This window comes from Pelodiscus sinensis, chromosome 15 (genome assembly GCF_049634645.1).
Source record: "Pelodiscus sinensis isolate JC-2024 chromosome 15, ASM4963464v1, whole genome shotgun sequence".
Lineage (NCBI taxonomy): Eukaryota > Metazoa > Chordata > Testudines > Trionychidae > Pelodiscus > Pelodiscus sinensis.
In genome coordinates this window covers 37,148,032-37,172,001 of record NC_134725.1, presented here as the reverse complement: position 1 = coordinate 37,172,001, position 23,970 = coordinate 37,148,032, and the positions used below count along the sequence as shown (strand labels likewise).

The following is a 23,970-nucleotide window of genomic DNA, read 5'->3' as shown; positions in this document are numbered from 1 at the left end:
TCTGGTGACAGTGTCTTAACACACCATCTGCCCAGACACATCATTAGTTGCTTACACTGAGTAGGAGTACACTGAGCAGGAGTTCAGTACTTTCTGGTCTCTCATTCTCCTCTGTAACCTGCCATTAATAACAATATCCACACATTCAGCCACTCTAGGGATAAGTGACTGATGTTCTGATTCGGCCTTTAGTAAATGGTTTCAGGGTATTTTGTCCTTCCCTTGTGGAGCATTACACAGACAAAAATCCCTTCTTTGCACAGTATTTATATTGGAAGAGACTAGGTGTTTTTATTATAGAAGAAAAAAATATTGCAAGCTGAAAGCTACCAGTGGAAAAAGAAATTTAAATTCTTGTGCAGCAACCTGGCCTACATCAATTCCTTCACATTTTCCAAATCAGAAAGTAGGTACTTGCAAAGAGGTTCAAATTACTTCCACTATCATACAACCAGAAGTCAAGTATCCCTGAAAACTGGAGGCCATTCTGCTGATTAGATCACTTCTCCCTTCCATTCATTTAACACATTTCAGTTCTATGTACAGAGATCTCTTGCAGACTCCACCCAATCTCCTCTGTATAGCACACCTCCTTTAGGGTTTTGTGTTTGTTCTACCTCCAGAACTGGATTGGAGAGCAGCAGGCGATCACGGACTACTTGCAGCTGTTCCGTAGTTGGGCATGTCACTGCAAAGTATTGCAAGATCTTTTTGGAGGCTTCGGTTTTCCCAGCTCCACTCTCCCCAGAGATGAGGATGAAGTGGTCATTGCATTCAGCACACATTACCCGGTAGGCATTGTCAGCTATGGCATATCTGAATAAAAGAGTTTCAAAAAACAACTTTAAGATTTACTCAATGGATGCCAGAAAGCTCTGACCAGAGCAAATGTTCCATAGAATCCTTAACACTGGAGACAGCTAAAATTTACAGATCTTGGCCTACACAGGCAAGCAATGTTCCCAGCAGAAAATTTGCTGATTCACAATTTCAAAGTAGAAACATTAATTCAAAGTGAGGTAGGCACTTAGTGGAGGGAAAACACTTTATCCACAGACCCCCATTTGGACTGTACACACTGCTGATCCATGGCAGAGACCAGACCAACCAGTTTTTAATAAAAGCAGTCTGCTGGTCAGCTCCAGTTTCTGCCTATGAAGATATTTTACAGGTTACAATTAGTTCAACCTCTTTCCCACCTCTTCCCCTCCCTCCCATCTGGGAAAAATAGTAGGGGAGGGGAATCAATACTCCAACTTTGAAATATGACCTCAACCCACTTCCTGCACCCTGAACTAAGGATAGAGGGAACCAGCTAGAGACAGAGTTATAAGCACTGGCAGAGACTGTGAAAGGGAATATTTCAGGCAAACTGATGAGGGAATATACTCAATACAGAAATTATGCCAGAGAACATCATAGCTGAGATCTGATGGTGTGATCTCCCATCATCAGATAAGTGAGGAAGGCATGCACTAAGTTCTGACTTGCTAGATAGATTCCTAAATTCAAACCCTTTATGACACAGATTCTTCCCTGTGGCTTTCAATGAACTGGCTCTCAGTTTCACCCTTAGTGAAACAGAAATTTTTACCTGCCATCACAGGGAAATTGTGAAGACGAAGTAACACTGACAAAAACATTTCTGTTTTCAAAGCCCTGTGCCAACATTAAGTTGGAATCACTCTTTTTCCAAATGCTGACAACCAGATGCCAATCTTGCAGAAACATATTGTCTAATTGAACCATTATTTGATGAATAACCATGCAGCAAGTTAGTTACTAAAATCACTAAATATGAAAAGTTCCCCACCACGGCCAACTGCTTTTAAAATGGTTAGTAATACAAAAATCTCAACAGAAGCTGTGCTAGATCTGACCTTGAGAGTCAGTGTTTGTGAACTGAAAGCAGAGGAATTTAGCGTTACTTACATATGTGGTGGCAGTTCAAAAAAGTTGACCCCTTGATAAATCTCCATCTGTTTAACTGAGTAGAAGTCCAACTCTTTGTAGGGATTCACAGAAACTAGAAGGGTACCAATATATGTCTATAGGGAAGAACAGAGTTTAGACAGACAAATGTTAGAATGCTCCTCTAGGAGCAGTCAATCTCAAACATACCACATTTTATTTTGTATTTTCATATTGAATTTTTTTGCTACAGAAAAGTTCTAAGACTTCAGTATCTCTGTGCTCCATTTCTAATACCCCATATACTTAAAAACCTTAAAGGGTTGCTGTTAGGTTGATTTAGTTCTTTAATGTTCCTAATCATTGAGACATCTGGTACCTCTGTCCCTGATGCTTCTGGGATTTGGTTCATCTTTAGATTCCTGTTAACATGGGAACATCACAACTAATACGGTTTTGTTAAGTTATTGGAAATCTGCTGCCCTCCACTACAACTCAGATGCTTCATGGGGAAGCTAAATCTATAGATGTGGTGGTTACTAAAATCTGTTGGTGGAAAGCATAAGCTTGCAGGCTAAACAGAGCTGCTCTTGCTGCTCTTCTTCCTTCCCCAGATCTGAAGAGTTTTGTTTAGCTCAAAAGCTTGTTCTTTTCCCGTAACTGAAGCTGGTCCAAGAAAAGTTATGATCTCACCTACCTAGTCCCTTTTGTAAGACTATATGGAACACAGAGAATTCCCTCCTGAGCCCTACAATTGAACAAATCTCAGCTTTCAAGATGCAAGTCTAACTGCCTTAGTTTTAGACTATTTCAGTGAGTCACAATTACACAATATTTTATAATGCACAGGTGGGACTCCTCATGGCACCAAGACCTTTCATTTCCCCCTCTCCCACGTCTCACCAAAATATTGATCTTAGCCTAACAGAAGAGAGGGGTGGTAAGATCAGGCCCACCAACAGGGATGATGTCAAAGGGGGCAGTTGCCCTAGGGCCCAGCAATTCTAAAGGGTCTGGGATTCCCGGTTGCTGATGTTACTACTGTGGTGGCAGCCACAGCCTGAGCCCTGAGGCCTTTAGAACTGCCACGAGAGCCCCATGCTGCCTGCTCTGGCTGGCTCTGAGAATGGGGGTGGGGAGGGGCAGTGCTGTGCACTCCAGGGGGTGCTAAGAGCTGGCTACCTCAGACCTGTCCCTCCTGGGAGCAGAGGGTCGCCCTCACCCACATTGTGTAGGGGCCTGGCGTGGCTGTCAGCTCCCTCTGGGTAAGATGATCTGCCATTTAGGATCTGCACAGCAACGATGTACACATAATCTGAGGGCCTAACTTTGCAAAGTGCTGAGTGCTCACATTTGCATTGTGGGATCTCAGCACCTTTGACAAACAAGGCCATTAAGCAATAGCAAATGTTCATCCTGTGGTTCAGTGCATTCTTTGTGCTGGCACCACTTTTCACATTCCTTTGTTATTTATTACACACCACTTGGACAGCTGGAACAAACCAGACCAGCCACTGAAGACACCGTGTTTTTATATAAAGGGCAAACGGGACAATCAGTCCGCCAGATACTGCAAACATCCTTCAACTTCTCCCCATCCAACGGATGTCACCCCATAAAGCTAGAAAGCCATATTCTTGGGGAGATCATTCATGCTGCACTGATAAGAGCAATTAAGTCCACTGTTTGACCTTAGATGCAAATGTAAGCCAGGTGCAGTTTAAGGCACGTCTCCCTTTCCACAGGGACACATTACTTCAGGAAAGACAGTGTGAACTGTGGCACCCAGAACTGGACAGACTCTCCAGGTGAAGCCTAATCAGCACAGAGTCAAGTGGAATGATGACTTCTCATAGCTTGCTTAAGATGCTTCTGCTCATACATCCCAGAATGATGTATAGGTTCATTGTTGTTTTGGGGTGGGTGGGTTGGTTGGTTTTTGTTTGGGGTTTTTTGTGCCACAGTATTGTGCTGACTTGTATTTTGTTTGTGGTCCAGTATGACCCGCAGATCCCTTCCTCTAGTACTTGCTCAGATCATTTTGGTTAGAATCATCCATAGACTTTATAAGCCAAATCTCTATGCCACTAGCTAAAGTACTGATCAAGATATTGAACAGAACCGGACCCAGAACTGTTCCCTGAGACACCCAACTCATTATGTCCTTCCAGCATGACTGTGAGCCATTGATAACTACTCTCTGGGAATGGTTATCCAACTAGATATGTGCCCACCTTCTAGTATCTCCATCTAGGTTACCTTTCCCTAGTTTGCTTATAAGAAGGTTATATAAAGCAGCATCAAAGTTTTACTACAGACACAGTATATCTAGACTATCATGTCAAAGAAGTTATCAGGTTGTTTTCACATGCTTTGTTTTTGACAAATCCATGCTGATTGTTACTCCTCACCTTATCTTCTAGAAGTTTGCAAACTGTTTGTTTAATTATTTGCTCCATTATGTTTCCAGGTACAGAAATTAAGCTAGTCACTTTCAGCTAACCTGCCTTACACTTTCAAATCCTTCCTATTTGTCAAAATCAAATCTAGAACAGCCTCCCATAGTACCCGTCTCACGCTTCTGAAATAAAAAGTTGTCTGATACACTCTAAGAACTTGTGCAGTCATTTGTACTGTGTTAGTTTCCCAACAGGTGTCTAGGTTGTTGAAAACCACATCACCAAGACCTGTACTTTAGATGATTTGGAGTTTGTTTAGTCTAGTGTAGAGAAAACAGAGGGGGCACAACAACAGTTTTTAAGTACATAAAAGGTTATTACAAGGAGGGAGAAAATAGATCTTAACCTTTGATAGGGCAAGAAGCAATGGGCTTAAATTGCAGCAAAGGAGGTTTAGGTTGTATATTAGGAAGTTTTCCCTAACTGTCAGGGTAGTTAAGCACTGGAATACATTGCCTAGGGAGGTTGTGGACTCCATCACTGGAGACTTAAGAACTGGTTAGACAAGCCTCTGTCAGAGATGGGGTAAAGGATGCTTGGTCCTATCATGAATAAAGGGGACTAGACTGGATGACCTCTCAAAGTTCCCTCCAGTCCTATGATTATAGATTCTTGTGTTTAAAAGATCAAGCATTGCCAAGAAAAAGGAAGACATAAAAGCATGCAGATTTACGTAGATGAGGTTCTCTCTGTATCGCTTGCGAAGGTTGTCCAAGAAAGCAGCCTCACTGGTATGGGAATCCAGAAGAACAAAGTCCTGTACCCCAACTCTGTCCCGGGCTATCAGAGCCCCTTCCATGTTCAGCTGGCTGTGGTTATCACTCACATCTTCTTTCTACAAAAAGAAAGTTGCTCAGTTATGTGTGTTTGATCCATTCCTTTTTCTTAAGGGGGAGCTTTCACACTGGAATAAACATTATAAAAAAAAATCTGCCTCCATTAAAAGCTTTGTGCCCTTTTGTTATTTCAACTATTTGCAGTTTACATCCTGTCTAGCCTTACAGCCTATGGGGCAGAATTAAAATCTTGTTTTGATACCACACTATGTAGTCATGGCTAAGACAGTGGTTCTCAAACTTCTTGCCCTGTGGCCCACCTGGCTCAATGCAAACCTTTCTGTGGACCACTAGTTGCTAATGGAAACTTGCTATTAATTACATAATTATGCCTGAGCCATTTTGCTAGTGCTGCAGCTAAGGAGAATGGTTTAATTTAACAAGTAAGCAAAGAAATATTAATTTAAATTAAACAGATTTAGTGCTTTAACTTTCTCATGTTAGTTTATGAAGCTACATTTTAAGCGAAATAAAATGTTAATTTATGTCTAACACAAAAGGTTCCCATGTTTTATTTTTGGCAGTGGTGGGCAACCTTTTTTGGGTCAGGGGCCACTGACACACTCAAAGATCAATTGGGGACCACACAAGTGAGAATCAAAAACACTCCTCCCGCCCCCCCAAAAACAAAAAAAAACAAAAAACCTTCACTGTTGTGGCTCCCAACTGAGACACGTCCTCTGGTGCAGGAGGCAGGGAGGACTGAAGTTCAGGGCTTCCAATAGGCCACAATTACTCTGAGGTTCAGGGTTAATGGATTTTGTGGACCTTAGACTCTGGAGTTGGGACAACAATGATGGGTTCAGTGTGTGGGACAGGGCTCCCAAGGAGCAGGATGGGGGTGCAGGATCTGGGCAGGAGGTGGGGTACAAGGCCTGGGTGGGAGGTGGGATGCAGGAGGGAGTGAAGGTGCAAGGTCTGGACGGGAGGTAGGGTGCAGGAGCAAGCTGGGAATAGGGTGTCTGCCCAGTGGGAGGGGACAAGAGCAAGGGAAGGTGCAGTGTGTGGACAGGAAGTAGGGTGCACAAGCAGGCAGGGGTAGAATTCAGTCAATGGGTGCAGTGAGGAAAGCCTTCAGGTAGTGCACCCATATGCTTCTGTTCCTGCATGCCAGATAGCCCTGAGCCTCATCACACTGTCCCCCCGCCTGCCCATGGGCAGCTAGCGCTAGCTCTCCAATCTCTCAGGGGAGGGAGGGCAAGGCTGGAGCACCAGCTCAGGCGCCCACTGTGGGTGGAAGGGTAGAGGTGGAGGGGGAGGGGATGAGCTTGAGCTGCAGACCACCTGGGAAGTGGCCATGGACACAGTTCGAGAATCACTGGGCTAAGGCATTAGCCTGGTATGCAGGAAACCCAGGATCAACTCTCTAGGTGACACTGGACAAATCTCCACCGTGTGCCTCAGTTTTCCATCTGTACAATGGCGATGACAATAACTCTGAGGCAGGATAGTGCTGTTAAGAGAAACTCAATAAAGACTGAAGTAGGATAGTGTCTTGGGTGTTGTAAATACTCAATGGAGATACAGATTGCAGTAACATTTGCTATGCAGTTAAGGAGACAGCCTCAATTTCAACAACACACACAGCTTTGGTAATTAGGAGAGCAATGGTGACACTCCTTTAAAAAGGGAAAGGATGGGTACTTATGGGTGATCTGATAGAATATTTCACAACTGGGGAATGTCTCTTATGTTGTTTGTACCTGAGTAGGCTGGGTCATGTTGCTCTATAGAACAAAAAGCTCAGTTGAAACAGTAATCAAAATACAATACGAGGAAGATTCTCAAACTGGAGTTTTCAAAAACTGCATTTGTCTAACCAGTGGGAAACTTTTTTAGACAAAGATCAGATGGAAAGGGAGAAAGAAAAGCTTCAAACGAAGACTACATGGAAAATTAACTTAAACACCTTTGCCTAGAATCCAAATAAAGCTGGTTCCTAAACCCAGATGAGCCACTAAATATTTGGGCAACCCACAAACACTGCCCTCAAGTTAGCTTAATGGTTCAGTTTGACCTAGGAAAGCCTATGTCCTAATAAAGCTGTTAGTCTCAGATGAGCTGCTTAAATTACAACAGCTGGGGCCACTTTAAAAACAAAATGTGGGCTCTTCCCAAAAACAGGAGTTGCATGTGACCTTAGCTTTTCCAAGTAAATAAAAATTAATGAGCATCTGCTTCATTGAGTAAAGTGACATTTACTAAATCTACAAGTGAGGAACTTTTTTAAAACTTTGGACAGCAGATGTCTCCACACACCAAGGAAAGTGCTCTAGAGAGAACTTGAGGCTGTAACGCAAGGATACAAAAATATTAGATATAACTAGATGGTATTGCTGGACACAATGCTGTTTTAGAACGGTATGGAGATAATGCTGTCTTAGCTAGCATTCTCTTCTTTCAGAAGAGATGAAGACTGTCAGGCTGTTGCTGAGAAAAAGGCATCTCCATTTCTCTCTAGTATTGATTTTTGACATACCTTGAAAAGTACTTTTAGAATTAAAAGGCATTTCCTATGACTGGGATAGACTATTCTGTTAGAAGTTACAGATTGCGTTAGGTTTATTACTCTTCAATTTTTAGATGGGTCAAGTGAACATATTCAACACTAGTAAGTAGACAAATATGATATTCTTTATAGCTTCTATAGCACTTACATTATTGGAAATGCATAATGTTTGTGCAGGACTTTTGAAATGTAATTTTCACTCAGTGCATGATTTACTTTCCTTATAAGAGGCCAAATTTCTTTATTATTTAAAGTTAGGGGACTTAGTGAATTAGATTAGAGAAATGAGTTCACTAAATTTGTGAAAAGGTTTATCAGATAAGCGAATTGTAATATAAGGCACATATTTGGCATTACAGTGATCCTTGATAATCTTCTACTCTGTCTGAAATGATGATGCACAAAAGATTTGGAACTGGGATTGAAAGGATGTTGTGAGAAGCTGTTTATACAGTTGTTGTCCTGCTATTTTAGTTTTTAACAGAAATGGTGCAGGAAGAGTCACTATAAAAATGCTATTCCTGCTTTTATTTCCAAGTTTCCACTGATTTGGCAAACCTTAACTCTGGAATTCATCTTTGGAGAACATCTGGCTCAATAGCATGAATGGAAGCAGCAAGTCTTGTGGTCAGAAATGCAGTTATCATGCAAGAAGAACTTCACTAAAGCACTAAACTCAAGTTCTCAAGTTTTTGAATGAGTGGGCTAAGGAGATTTACCTGAGCTCAGACAATAGCTAATCTTTCACAAGATGTGCAGTACATTAACCCTGTCTACACCACACTTTCAGTGTATTGCTTGTTTCATAGAAATTAATGATCTGTTTCACAACTCCTCCTGCACTCACTTCTGCAGTAATCTCGTCATACATTTCAGATATGCTAAGTATTATTATTAACAATCTTATTGTACTTTTTAAGAGTGGAGGCATCTGGACCCAAATTCTCACTCCTTACCTAAAAGTCATTTTAATTGGAAGCAGGAAATACTACAGCTTCTGAATTGCTTCGTACTATTGCTGGACCCTTGTTAAGTAATTTGTATTCCACCTCAGAGGTAGAAGTGGCGGCTATATTTGAAGTACTTGATTCTTGTGCACGGAATCTGTTCTGGCTCAAACTTAACTGGAAGGTCACCTTCAAAATTATTTTCAATTTCTTAATAGAAAAAAATATCTACCCAACTCTCTACAGCACACAGAAGATTAGGCTGTACAAGAAGACACAAAAATCACCATGAATTCCAGCATGCTTTAATACACTGAACATTGAATTTGATTCTTTACAAAACTCAAGTGCTAGAGCTCGAAAATCCTCTGAGCTTGTGATCTGCATATTATTACTGCTTTGATTCCAAAAATCTGCTTCAGTAAACAGATAAGCAAATTATATATTTTTAGTGCTAGCATTTTCTAAGCTGCTGGTGAGAGGAACTAATAGGACACATTTCTACAGTCTCAAGGGGTTACACATTTGCAAAAATTAGTTAATGCTGATCTCTTTCACTGCTACACTAATGACCATTCTGACTAACAAAGCAGCAATTTTACTCAGTCCGTTTAGAACATCTACAAAACACAGGAGAGAAGTCATGCCTGGTTTTGTATCACTTGGTTATACATGTCACAGAAACTTCCATATTCAGTCAAAGCTTGTTTTGCAGGAATTTTCTGGTATGGCAAGATATGAACTAAAGTTTCAGTATGCTAGAAATAAAAAAAAAGACAAGACAAATATGCATTTTTGATCTAGTCAGAAGAACTGTCCTCTTGACATTCCCCTTCCTTTCAAATGCTATTCAGTATTATCTGGAGTACAGTATAATGCAAAGTGACATCTTTTCACTGTGAAACAGACAACATTCTTTTGGAAATATCACACTACACTATTTGTCTGAATGAGTCAGCCTCTAAAGAGGCGATTAATATTTACATTCTTAAGTACACATTTTATATTCATGCCACAGAATATACAAGATAAAGATTTATCTGACAGATCTCATTTTCCCCCGGTTACTTCTCACCCCAATCAACAAAAAAATTCCCTTACATTTTAATCTAGACTTCCTTAAAATCTTGCTGCAATTTCCATGCTAGTTGGAACATGGTCCTACTAACAGGAATTCACAAATATAGCTAGGAAGAACTCCTTTGTAAGACTTGACCAAATTGTGCAAGATTTTATCAGACTTCACAGTTGCTGTTGGTAGCACAGGTCATGAACTGATCAGAAATTACTTCTTCTAGTGTGATGACACCGAGGAAATGAATGCATCAAATCACACCCAACAGTTTGAATGGATGTGTTTTGGAGAAAGGAGGATTATGGTGGGGGAGTGAACTTGAAGTTTTAGGTTTGTCCAGTTTTGTGGCAATACAAATGCAAACTCCTAAGGTTGTTTTTCCATCTGAGAACTCCCTCTTCCTCCCCCCATGGTGGGGGCTAAGAGAGAGAATAGCCCAGACCCACTAACCATGGGCTAGAAAAATTCTAACTGAGCAGGTCAGTTTTGACTACCAGGGTAAAAGGTGATGAATGTAATGGAGACCAGCAAGCAGGCTCCCGTGTGGAAGTTAGAGTAGTCTAGTCCTGGATTCTCCAATCAGAAGCATTCAGCACCTTCTCAATACACACTTAATACTAAGCTTAGCAAGAAGAAAAGGGCATTGCATTCTTTTTTTCTCTATGTCAGGGGTCTCCAACCTTTTAAAGCATGAGATCACTTTTTGAATTTAAGTGCAATCTAAGATCTACCTCAAATATAAATACCCTTGCCCTGCCTCCTTCCTACCCCATATACAAGACCCTGCCCCTGCTCACTCCATCCTCCCTCTATTGCCCATCCTCACTCACTTTCATCAGGCTGGGGCAGAGGGTTGGGGTGCAGGCTCTAATCTTGGATTAAGGGGTCTGGAGTGTGGGAGGGGCTCCGAGCTGTTTTTGGGGCAGGGCGTTGGGATGTAGGAAGGGTTCTAGGTGCAGGCTCTGGGACAGCATTTGGATGGATGGATGGATGCTTGAGGCTAGGGGTGCATGAGGGGGTTCATGACTGGGGTAGGAGTTTGGGATGCTGGTGGCTCCTGGTTGGTGGTGCAGTAGGGCTAAGGCTTGCCCCTGACCTGGCCCTGAACCACTCCCTAAAGCAGCCAGCAAACTCCATCCCAGGTCCTGTTGTGCCCCCTCTCTTCTCTGTGGAGAAAGGATACAGGGTGGGAAAAGGGGCACCCTGACATCAGAGACCTCTCCTGCCCTGCACAGAAAGCATGAGCCTCCCAGGGGGAGGGGCAGCTCCAAGGCCAAGTGGGGAAGGGGCAGCTGAAGTGCAATCTCTTGGCCAAACCAGTCAGGATCACCTGTCAGAGGCTCCAAGATCAAACAGTAGATCCTGATCTACTGGTTGGTGATTACTGCGCTATATACATTCAGTCATGACTCTGCTGGAATTGGAGGCACTGGTACCTCCCAATAAGTAATAGACCACAATTTTTCATTGAACTATTCCTGAATATCTTAAGTCAACAGCCACTAGCTTTGGATCATCATCAACTCACGTGAGCTGTTTAGTTCCAGGATGTTTAAGGTCCTATACATGTCACTGGTATCTGAGCAGCAGTCATTAAAGTCTCCTACACGAGACTGTATGTACTGCATTGGGATCATTCTTTTTTAGCTCCTCAGAGAGGTACAACCTGTTCTCCCCCTAGAACTGCACACCTCTTTCATGTTATTGTGTGTGCGCGTGCTCGCCAATACCCACCCCAGCTTCCCTTTTACTGACGTCATCTTGTTACCTGCATAAGATTTTTTATTTAAGCTTTTCTATTTCTGCTACCTAGAATAAGGGATCATCTCCTGTCTAACATGTGCCCCATGGCCAAGTCAGGTAAACAGGGGAGTTTAATATGCAAATAATATTTTAGGTGTTTTCCTGTTTGATAAACTTTTCATGTGTTGAGCTAACTAAAGAAGTGTCTTAAAAGTCTGCTACCACCATTGCTGGGCCAAGCCAAACAAAACCAAAAAAGGATACTGAAGCCTTACCCATGGCTGACCTAAGGAAGTTCAGAACTCAAATCATATCACAACATGAACCATTTCCCCTTATTTTTTGCCCCTGAACTGCTGACGACATTAATTTTTCATGCTGCTTTTGTCAGGCCGCTACTGTACAGTAACCAGGTTTATAGAGTTTATCATTGTAATGAGATAATATTTAAAATGAAAAACACAGCATGACTGCACTTTCCAGAAGAGTTTGTCATTTGGTTAGTATCTTAGAACTTCCGTTTAGTATGGAATGCAAAAAGCCAGTCTTCACTCCAAGCCCAGAAACACGAATACAAGCAATCTTGATATCCCAGAAGCTGCCTAGCTGATCAAGTTTCCTTAACTTATTTTGTTTACCAATTAACATATTGGTAATTTACACTCTGTTCCCCTTTGGGCAAAGATCCTGAACTCATTTCTGGGCTAGGCTGTGCTCAGATTCATGCAGCATTGGCTTACCTCTATGTTTAGCTCCAATTATGGGAAACTCATTTCCTAATGACCATGTTATTTAAGATGGGATTTTTCCAAATCTAATGCTAATTATTCAGATGAAGTCCCACCCTCACTTAGTAAATAAGGAATAGTCACTGGCATGAGCTCTCTCAGGAATACTATTCCTACTAATTTCACCAACTAGTTTAGCCACAGAACAATTTGTTCTATCCCCTCTCTTCCCTCCCTCTCCCCCCCTCCCCGTCTGGGATTTATTTTTTAACAGCTAAAGAGAAACAAAGACAGGTTCCAAAAAGAACAAAGCCATGGAGAAGCTTAAGATTCTCCTTCCACCTCCAAGAAGAGTTTGGTTTTGGTACAAACAAATGGAGAATATTACCTTTTTTTGTTAAAAGTTCATGTGCTTTTAGCTTTGCAGCTGGCTGGGAAATTAAGTGCTGTGCTTGTTTGGGCTGATTCTTCTCTGTGGCAGTTCAGTGTAGTGAAGGATGGTCACGCCTATTCTGTGGGCTATACTGTTCGATTAGTTGTTGTGAGAGCTCTGGAAAGCATGCTGTACATAATTCAGTGAACAAGGTAAAGGTAAATTCTCTACCCTAAAGAGTGGGCCATAAGAAAATCCTGCTCCACACAAAGAATTACTAACTTTAACACAGTACCTTTACATGAGAACAAAAAGGTGGTACTGTTAGAGAAGAACAAAGGTTGCTCTAAGATCACCTGGTTACTCACTTGAGGTCTATATTCAGGCCTACATTTAGCTTATTTTTAATATATGCAGCCATCACAAAAAAAGATTTTTAAACAAATTCTCAAATAATTTTAGTACCCATGAAAGCAAGGCCCTGAAGCCATGGGCTTGCAGAAGGAATAGCAACATCAAAAGACAACATAATATCCCGCTATGCAATGTTCTTAACTCACCTCAGTCTTGATTTACCTATTTCAGTGTGAGGTTGAGGTAGCTAACTGGCCACTTCACCTTGAATGGTCTCTTAGAGTGTGTCAACTACTTACAAAACTATCTGTTCCACCTTGTATTTAGCTGTGTCAGTATCTTTCCTAGACCTGAAGAAGAGCTTGGTGTAGTTTGAAAGCTGCTCTTTCACCAACAGAATTTGGGCCAATAAAAGATATTATTTCACCCATCTTGTCTAATATCTTGGGATCAATATAGCTATTGACTAACTATTCAGGTAATTTCAGTTAGTCACCAAGCTGATTTCACCACATCACAGCCTACATGGATAGCAATCAGATTTCCTTAAATTATAGATCAACCCTATGTGACTATTTTAGGGAGTTTGAGCTGTGCATCACTGTGAATTGTGTCTGCTATACCCACCCCTACAAAATTTTTCAAGATAAAGTGGGGTAAAGCCACTACAGTTGATCTCATTGTACAGCCTGTCAAGTTCCTCTGCCTTGCTAATCAGACCAGATTTAGAAAAGCATGTCACAATGCCACCTTTTGCGGCTGTTGCTAATTATGTCCCTTGGGAACTTGCTATTACAAGAAAATTTTCTGAATAAAATGCTCATGATAGTTGCTGGAGGCATGGGGAAAATTCTCAGTGGTACTTAAGCCAGGAAAAGAGGAAGAAGAGCACCTTTGTAATAGGCCCACTTCCATAATAACAAGAGCCGACAAAATGTACCTTGTTACAGGCAGAATTGGTGAAGGGAGGCAGCCACATAGACTGAGGTAATTTGTGGGAAAAAACTAAATCTCTCTTCAGGTTGTCAGACAAATTAGAGCAATGTAAAGTAAGTTGTGGGTTTTTTTAAAATAAAGGTTTAAGGAAAGGATAGAAAGATTTGATGTCTATTATAAACAGGACGAAGTATTTTACATGGTTTAAGCAAGACTTATTCTTTTAGTGGTAAATATTGTCTGAATTCTTTTTATATGAAATGTATTGAACAAGCACATTTGTTTAGTAGCATGGAGAAATCAGTCTCTTTTGGAATTTGTGGGATCTAATGTTTCCGCAAGTGGGTATGGGATAAAGCTTCAAGAAACAATGTGGGACTAGGTGTAAGTACTATGGGTGGGAGTCCATAAATAGTTCCAAACAAGGCTCTACTTCACAAGAAGCAGAAGCCTAAGCACATTTGCCCAGAATTTTCTGCTCTCTCAAAGATTGTTGGTGGTTACAAACTAGCTTTGTCTCAGCTAAATGCCCTTTTCTACTTTTGCCCGCTTAAAAAAAAAAATCCATTCACTGGCTGAAACTTCATGAGGGATAGAAGCAAGATCTTGTGATCCCATAGAAACAGTGGCATTCCTAACATCAATTAGATGTGTTAATATCTGAGTAACAAGATTTACACTGAGTTAAAGTGCCCTCTCTCAGGTTCAACACACAACTTTGGCAGAGCACAGTACTAATAGTTTTGCCCATCTTTTTTATTGGCTGCTATCGCGAGAAACATGTAAGCCCCTTTCCAGCTCTCTCACTACTTTATCCTTGAGACATTAGTAATAGGAAAGGCTCACAGAGTAGTGATCTAGTACAGTTATCCTGCTGGGGCAGTCTTTTGGTTCTACTGAGGACAGGTCATTTCACAGCTCCCCTCATTAACAGGGCTGCTTCCCCACATTTTACATCTGTCTAGTCTTACAATGAAGATGTACACACTGCATGGCCAAGGGGTGTTGCCACAGACAGTGCTCCAGCCTCCATTGAGCTCAGTGGGTATTTTTCCATTGTATTCAGTGAGAACAGCCTCAGTGCTAGTAGCAGAGAATACTCCTCTTAAGGACGCATCAGGAAAGTTTAATAGATTATGCACCTGCCTCCAGCAATTAAGCCTCAAAAGAGATTCACCAGGGAGGTAGTCACAGAGTTTAACCATGAACTTTTTTTTTTTTTTAAGGTGACAGGAAAAAAAGTCTTGCAGTAGACAGGCTGGTCTCCCTGGCAGACTCACTAAGAACTGAATAGGCAAGTGTACTCTCACCTTCACCACCCTAGCAGTTGCTTCAAGGGTAGGGCTGAAGCACACTGGAAGGTTAGGCTAGGGAAGCTCACTGTGACTACCTATATGGTATCTGTTCTAGAGGTAGATGGGACCTTGCCCCAATTCTGTCCTCTTCTATGAGCATATCCACTGTCACATGTTTGACAGGAGCTCAAGGAGCCACAGGTTAAAACTATAAAACTAAACTGATGGCAAGTGGGTGATTTCCTCCTCTGGATACGCTGAACATATACCAGCTCAAAAATAGATTTGCAGGCTGCTTATCTTTTTAAACAGGTGGAATAGTCCACATTTCCATAAGTGGCAATATTATTAAAACATTCCCCCTTAAAAGTTAACCTCTAAGCTCTTAAAGTTCTCACAATAATGCAAGTGACAATGAATAAATGTACTATAATATTACTCTTATCCATGCCATTCCTCTGCTAACACATGCATCCCTATCTCTGGTTCACAAGATTTATCAGAGGTTAAGAGCCGGACAGAACTTGGAAGCCCCTTGTTAAATATTGGCAGCACTATACTGGTCAATATAAAAATTGGAACAAAGAGCCCCAAAATCTTTGAGACCCCTTTCTTCACAATAAACACTGAAGGCCTTTTAACCACCTTCCCAAAACGGTTTCTATGACAAAAATTCTTCCAAGGATTATTTAGAAATCCTTATATACTCTTAGCAATATGAAATGCATTAAAGACATTTAAAACATATCCCACAAATCAAAAACTCAAGTCTTGTGCCTGTTTGAGACAAGTTAGACTCTTCACATAGAAATTAAGACTACACTGAAAATCCTGGAAGAGGGAAATAGGAAAGCTTCATGAAGTATCAATGACTAACAAACATCTAATGGCAACATGAACCTCAAAGCAAACTTTAAGGATACAAGGAATGATTGTGTGTTTTCAACTTCAATGAGATTGTGGCCCATACAAGATATCCCCATAACATTTTCCACATTTAAGCTGTATTTCAGTTTGTCTACATCAACGGCTGAGCAGTTCAACAACACTGTGAGAAGCTAACATCTTAGCTCTGGAACAAGCCACTAGAATGTCTGACCTACAATACACAGTTTTCTAGGAACAGAATTAATAAATACAATTATATAGTGGAAAACATGTACACATTGTAGCCTAATTTCTTTTTAAAAGAAGGCAGAATAAGAAGGTTTTTCAGGTTAATCAACAGCCCAGGGAAATGCCAACAATTCTTAAGGACTCTTGTCTGTATCTAGGGAATAGTCTACTATAGACTTGTTAAAGGGTGACTGTCTGTCCTTCTGAATAGAAGAGAGGTCGAGGTGAACTACTTCACTTTCATAAATCAAAAGAAAGAAAAAAAGTGAAAAAGTGAGAAAATCTCCAGAGTTCAAACATTTCTTTAAAACCCAAACTTTAAATACTAAATGGGCTTCATGGCTGCCATTTTGAAAAACATTAGTTTGGCAAAGGGCCCTTTTGATTTCTATTTGAAATGTAAGAGCTCACAGATAATCCATTGAGAATCAAACTCCCACAAAAGGCTTTTTGAAACAATCATGGTGCTTGTGAAGGACAACATTTTTGTGCAGAAAATAAAACATTTTAATGCGCTACAATCCATTACACATATATTCTTACATTTCCTTTCAGTAATTATTCATTAGAAAACATTTAACGTCACTGCAGATTTCACACTGGGCAGTCTGCACACAAAGGAGTAGAGTTGGCCCATTTATAAGGAACTGAGGCCTTCTTTTCTAATCTGAGAAATTCCAAGGAGGTGGGGCCTACCAGACAACGGGCAAGCTAAATTGTGCGGTTAACGGTCAAAGCCCCCCTGCCTACTTTGACACTCATTTAAAGATGACAAGGAACAATAGAGATTTGTTCTTTGCAACTCTTTCTTGTTATGCGGTCTACATCGGCTAAGCTGGGCGGTTCAATACATGAAACCGGTACAGATATTCTGTTCCACCTGCCATCTCTCACCCCCACTCAGCCCCATCTCTTTTTGGCCCCCCTCTTCCATTCCCCACTCTAACACAATGAGACAGGTAAAGAATATCTTTAAAGAGTCCCATTCAACATGTCAGCTTTAATAAAACAATTGCCTGTCAGGTTCATATGAGGAGCTCAAATTTTGGGCTAGTGCCAGTAATCCTGCTCCTCAGACACAGGTTAGCAATTCCTCTATCCTGGTATGAGGAAAAAACATCTTGGGAACAGTCAAATATCTAAATGACTTCAAGGTACAATACTGTGAGTATGCAAAAAGGCATTAAAGATACTGATAAAGAATTACACTCAGTTATGAGGAATTGTTTTACACTAAAATGATACTGATTTGCTGACTACTACACCAGCGGCCTGCTGACCCCAGTCCAAGTTCTTTGTCCAGACACTGCTGCAACCCCCTGTCCACCTACTAACTCCTCTAAAGGAAGTTAGTAGACAAGTGAACTGAAAGAACTAATTGCACAGTACATAATTCAGAACAAGATTTAAAACTTGAACAACATGAAAAATTAGAGCCCTCTTCTTCATACATTTCATACATTTTCTAATACAGTTACCACTGTGCTCAACAACGACACACTTCATTTGTTACCCGAGCCAAAGACAGCTGCTGAATCTTCATTATTTGCAGAACATCACGTCTTGCTAGAAGCAGTGTAACTGCTGAATGAGCTCCATAAAAAGAATCAACGCTAGATAATAAGCCTGGTATCTTCAACCGGAAAGAAGAAATTCAGGGTTGCAACTTCTGGAAGGGAAGAACTATAGATTTATGCAACCCTGTGGCTTGAAAAAGAACAGTCCTTGAACTATATCAGGGTAATGTAGAGTTAACGGAATAGGGTTTTCTCTATGTCACAGTAGCAAAATACACAGTATGACTAGTATCCTTTCCACTTTGATGTCTGACCCTATACTTCAGCCATTTTAGCTCTGATGACAAAAGAAGAATACACAATGCAGCAGGACCATTTCTCTGTATTTATTCTTTCCAAGTTTTTCTACAATCACTTTTCAAAGCTAAACTATAGGATATTTAATTAGATTGTTTATTATAGCCCCCAGTCTTTGCCTATACCACACCTTCCTTTCAGGTTACAGTATATTTTTATTATAGTAATCCAGCCAAGATTAGGCTCCACTGTGCTTGGTGTTGTACATAAGTTTAATAAAATGAAGCCCCTGACCTGAAAAAATTACAAACTAAACAAACAAGACCGAATAGGAGAAAGGAAGCGTTATTTCCATTTTATAGATAATAACATAGAGATTAAGTAACTAGCTCAAGGTCACATGGAGTCTAGGGCAGACATAGGAATTGAACTCAGCTTTTTCAAGTCCCATTCATCTGCCTGAATGCCAAAACCATCAATATATTGTACCAAAAAAAAAAAAAAAAAAAAAAAAAAAAAGCAAATGTACTTTTAAATCCCAATTGAATAATTCCTCCTTTCTATACAAACTCAACACTAATATGGAACAAGCAAATGCTATTTGACACTCTCACCTTCTGAGAAACTACAGGAGAAATTCATGAGCTTTAAACTAGTAAGCAGAAGTAGTTATGCAATATGGACATTTTAATTTTAATAAAATAAAAGTAACACCAAATATTCTTTACACAGACAACTAGTTCCATTTTAATTATTTTAGGGTGCTTCAAAATGTTCAGTAAATTTTGAAAAGACTGCAATCCTTGTAGTCTGACAATTATTATGGTTTCTACTAGGAAATAATTTCTGAGAATAGGCAGCTTTTTTTTTTTTTTTTTTTTTTTTGAGAGAGAGGAGGAGGATTTATAAAGCATGACAAAGTTCTAAAAAAATCCCACAATAATCACTAGACCAAAATTTAAATGAGTTGAAACCAGTGACTATAGCTATTGTAGTATCCAAGTTTAAGCAATGGGTTTAAAAACACTGCCTTTCCTGGAGTGTTATTGACATGATGGAATACTTACTGGAAAATTAACTTATCTTTATGGTAGTATTTTTATTTTCACTTATAGTTTTCCTGTATTTTGTAGAGTATAATATTAGTTTAACTTGATAAAGATCAGTCTAGCTGCTGGGTCAGGCAAAGTATCTACCTTTGGAATTCTATTGGCACACCTGCAGTGAATTCTCTGTCATTCATTGTTAATAAAACCACACATCTTGTATTAAAACAGGGGACTACAGATTTAGAGAGTGAATCACTGTCTCCAATTACCCTGAAGATTGGGCAGCCTCATGCTAATAATAAGCAAATGCACTTCATTTTCATTATAGGTAGGGAAACAACATATCCATCTCTTATAGATATGGACAAGGTGGCTGTTTTGGGCAGCCTTCTTGCCGGTTCCTTACACCCTAATTAAGTAATTCAGGCTTCAGATATTTGAGTAACATGATCTTCCTCTCATGTTAGTGGCTGGTGAGCAGCAGTCTCATACATTTGTCTTGGACAGTGAGGCACAGGGAATGTTCTGCCAGGGTACGTTAGCCCAGAAGAACCCAGACAAGGTTTCTGTGCTTATATGACACCAGTTTCAACAAGTACAATATTAATCTGATCTGTGCAAAGCTTCTTAGAAAAGATAAATGAACCAGCCCACACTGTCCAGTTTCCCACCTCCAGCTTTGGCCATCTTTGATGTGTCAGAGAAAGAAGAAAAAAATTAAACACAACAGCAACAACAAGACAGCACCTCATGCCCCAAATACAATGAGGAGAAAAAAAGTTCCTTTTCCTTGACTCTTGAGATTTTAGGAGCATAAGACATGACCCAACCATGCAGACAGTTTAAACACAGACATTATACCAAAGACGTGGACAATATTTGTTGATAAAACTGCCTCAACCAGCAGGTAAAGGACAAATTGAAGCATCACAGAATAATGTAAAAAAGAGTGACCTTTTCACCCAGAAAGCCATTTCTAACTCCAGCCCTTCTATTGCCCCTTTGATGTATAATGCTGGCCAAACCTGTTCTTTCTGCCAAAAGAGAGTTGGCCACTGTTCCCACCAGGCATGGTCATCTCCACCTGAGACATATATGGTGAAGACTATGCACTCAAGTATAGAAAGAATGGGAGGTGTCTTGTAACAGACTGGGTAGGGAGTAGTGGCTGAAGGAAGAGGGCTCTAGAGGATAGCATTGTAGTTTTGGGGGCTCCCTTCATTTGTATCTGGATTCTCAAGTGTATGTGGAAGGGAGGGTGGCTTTTCCTCTCTCTCTAGAGTACCTTCTTCAAAAACACATGGGTTTTTCCATACATCTGGTATGATATGTATTTTCTTAAAATGCTTTGTTTTAAAAAAAAGCAGTTTGTTTCCACTGTAAAGCAAATCTCTTGCCTTTTTTCCTTCTCTTCTTCTGAAACTAACTTACTACTTCACTTCATGTCTCCCATTCTTTGCAGCTCTATAAAACATCAGTTCAAGTTCTGATGGGCTCTCAATTTTATAGTGATAAAAGAAACATTACACTATAGGACATTTTTTTTTTATAAACCACCAAAAGATTAACAGCTTACCATCTCTTCTTCCATATTGTTACAGAGCAGAATAATTACCCATCCTTCCTAAACAACAAGCTGACCTTTGTGAGTACTTCATATGTTGATGTTGCACTACCTGCTGGAGATAGTGATGACTCAGCTGTTTATGCTTATAGGTGGAAGGATATTTAATTGCCAGAGATCACATGACACAGGGAACTTCTGGTAAAAATTAGGAGAAAGCGGGTGCACAAAATACATCACTTAAGGTCATGATTAAAAAATAAGGTGTCTGTAAGTTAATGGGTGTCATTTGGAGGCAGCAATGTTCCCTTATTAAAGGCACTTTAGGCTTGGTAATTATGCAATAAGTGGCCGAGTGGGTATTATAGAATGGTAGCTGTAACACCTCCTTGTCCTGGAAAAGAAAACTATGGCATAATAGCTCATCTACTAAATGGCTTCTGGAATAGAAGAGAAAATATACTCTTGTACCTAAAGGATGATTTTGTGCCCTAAGCTAGGAAAAGGGAAGATGCAGGAAAGAATACTTAGCTGTAATATCTTCAGAGAAATATAGTAACTAGTCAGTTTATTAGTATCAATAACTTCTCAAGTCATGAGATGCTGTAACGTCTCCATATATTAAAACTTCCACCTAAATTGCATGGGTGACTGGTCATCCTACAATTGCATTACAAAATCTAATTTCCTGAGGCAATCTCAAAATCAGAAGATAATCTGATCCTTATAAATTTACTCTAGTTTCTTTTAAGATGCTACAAAACTTTCAAAGTTCTAAGACTATTTGAGTTAGAAGATGCTATTAGAAAAATGTTTATTTCTGTGGGACTTAGACAAAACCTAAATGTAACTGAAATGAAGTAACTTTACATTGAATTACCACATGATTGTGGGGAGGAGCAGGTAGGGGAATGTTATTCAATCTTAACAATTACTAATATTTAGAGACAAAGGATGCCGTGGGAGTTAAGGCACTGGTTTAAGGCAGAGAGATGTGGGTTCAAGCTCCTACTCCAGCATAGGCTTCCTATGTGACTTTGGGCAGTTACTTAAATCTCTCTATCTCTTTCCTTCTGTTTCCCATCTGCACAAGAGGCTTAAACTGGAGGTTGTTAGTTGTCCAAGCCAAAAAAACCCAGCATAAGTCAGAGCTATATAACCTTGGTGTGGGCAAGGTGATAATTACCCTTAATGTTGGTTGATACTTGTGAAGCTAGAGCTGATTGCAGTTTGTAGTGGCAACTGATGTAATGGGACAGTCCTGACTGTGTAAACAGGGTAAGTGGATTTTTCCAAGGAAAAAGGAAGGTTGATTAGCCCTTACGAGCCTGTAATTCTTTCTTGCAATGATCCATTTTATTACTGAGGGTTATTACTGAATCCAAATCTTCCTGGAGTTACAGAACTTTCATTTTGCGTTGGTAGTAAATTAGGAAAGCAAGAGGAGGGAGAGCAATAGAACCTGTTCAATCCTGTACATGCAGAAAGCTTTCTCACAAACACTGCAGCTACAATGTTCTATCTAAAGGCACTGTTCAAGTTCATTGCCTTGCACAGAGTTCAGCTGTCTCATTAAACTGAGACAGTGACAACATATACTGCCACAATGAATGCACTGAGAATATTTGGGGCAGTCTCCTTTAAATCTGTAACTAAGCAAAGGGGCAGTCTGAGAAAGAAGTGAAATAAAGACAAAGACAGGACTAAAGCACTGTTAAGTGTACTCTACCCACTCCAGGCATCATGTTTTCTTTCTTTTTGCCTTTCATTAATGTTTCATTAATGTTTTTGTAAAATTTCCTATTTTTGTGACTGGTGGCCAGCTTTTCCCTCCCAAGATTAGACTGCTAGCAACACCCTCTTGCCAGCAGCCCTCCCTGTAACTGTGGCTATTTTCTGCAACAGGCTCCCTGAGGGCAATCAGTTTGGACCATGAAATAGAGAGTAGGGTGAAGCTTTATTTATTTTTAAATGTAAGTTTACAAAGTTCTTCCACTTCTTTAGACAACTTTGAAAATCCCAGACTTGGTGCTTAACCACTAGAAAGAAACTGCTCTATCATACAGAGGAAGGTCCATTGAGATTACGGTCTAGTTCAGATATCAATAAGGCCTTCTAGAAACAAGTGCTAGGTGGTATGACATAAAAAGTTGAAAATGCTGCAACAATCTTCACAATATTCTATCTACCCAGATTTTGTCTACTGTCATCATGATTCCTGTGTAGTTATATGGTATCTCTAAAACTGGCCTTCAAAGGGGAAAAGTGAGGTGTGAGATTCTGCTATGGATTTTTTTTTAACCTTAAAAATTCAGGTCTTATTTACTCTGTTTTTCCTGGAAGGATGAATGAGAACTAGTAGTTTCTCATCACTGATGGATATCTCAGTGATCAAGAAGACCTAGTTAACAGATAAAGGGAAGTTATCCGTATTCTGCTTACTTTTGTTTGACTGTTTTAACTCAAATTCCCAACAAACATTTGGAAAGCTGGAAAAAAAGGTCTAATAACAAAGTTGCTATGCCCCAACCATCACTAACCAACTCCATGGGTCTTTTTAAAGAGACCTCCACTAATACAGAAAGGTACAAGAATAGAAATATCAGGAATTTCAAACATAAAAGCAACAAAAAAAAAATACAGGGAGGAATGCTTTTCTGGCCTTTAGATACATCATGAAGAGGAAAAAAGGGGGAAAATGACCCCAAACAATTCCTCATCTTTAAAGCCCTGATTTAGCAAGGTATTTAAGCCTATGCACTAACAATCTGCTTAATAGCTTCAAGGGGTAGCTGAGTTAGTCTGTTACAGGGAAAAAAACAACAAATGGTCTGGTAGCACTTTATAGACTAATAAAACATGTGGATGGTATCATGAGTTTTTGTGGGCACAGCCCACTTCTTCAGATGATCAGAGTTATGAGTTTAGGATGTCTGTCATCTGAAGAAGTGGGCTGTACCCACGAAAGCTCATGATACATGTTTTGTTAGTCTATAAAGTGCTACCAGACCATTTGTTGGCTTTTTTTGTTTTTAATGTGCTTAATTAGGCATACGTGTAAGTACCTCATAACATCAGGAGGGTAAAATGTCAGGTTCTGGGTAACTCAACATAGGCTGTTCAATACCGAAATTGTATGATGATTGCATTGAAAATGTATTGCTATATTTAAATACATACAACAATGTGGTCTCTATATTTGAATTACCCTTGAAGGGTTAAATTAAGCCATACCCCAGAGTAGTAGCTTTGGAAAGAACA

The 23,970-nt window shown here is 40.1% G+C and overlaps 1 protein-coding gene across 6 annotated transcripts in view; it reads right to left on the bottom strand.

Annotated features, from left to right (window-relative positions):
- The window catches only part of MYO1H (myosin IH), a 112,931-nt gene that overhangs the window by 34,422 nt on the left and 54,539 nt on the right, over positions 1-23,970 (bottom strand). The window contains exons 1-4 of one of the 6 annotated variants that reach the window (XM_075898822.1): positions 20,722-20,849; positions 5,044-5,205; positions 1,933-2,048; positions 618-816 (exon numbers count right to left, since the gene is read on the bottom strand). In XM_075898822.1, coding sequence (XP_075754937.1) covers positions 618-816; positions 1,933-2,048; positions 5,044-5,205; positions 20,722-20,736 — 492 coding nt within the window. In that variant the 5' untranslated portion in view covers positions 20,737-20,849. Of the gene's footprint in view, positions 1-617; positions 817-1,932; positions 2,049-5,043; positions 5,206-5,851; positions 5,989-17,742; positions 17,921-20,721; positions 20,850-23,970 lie in introns of those variants that run through there. The other 5 variants (XM_075898821.1, XM_075898824.1, XM_075898820.1 and 2 more) reach the window with 5 other exon arrangements.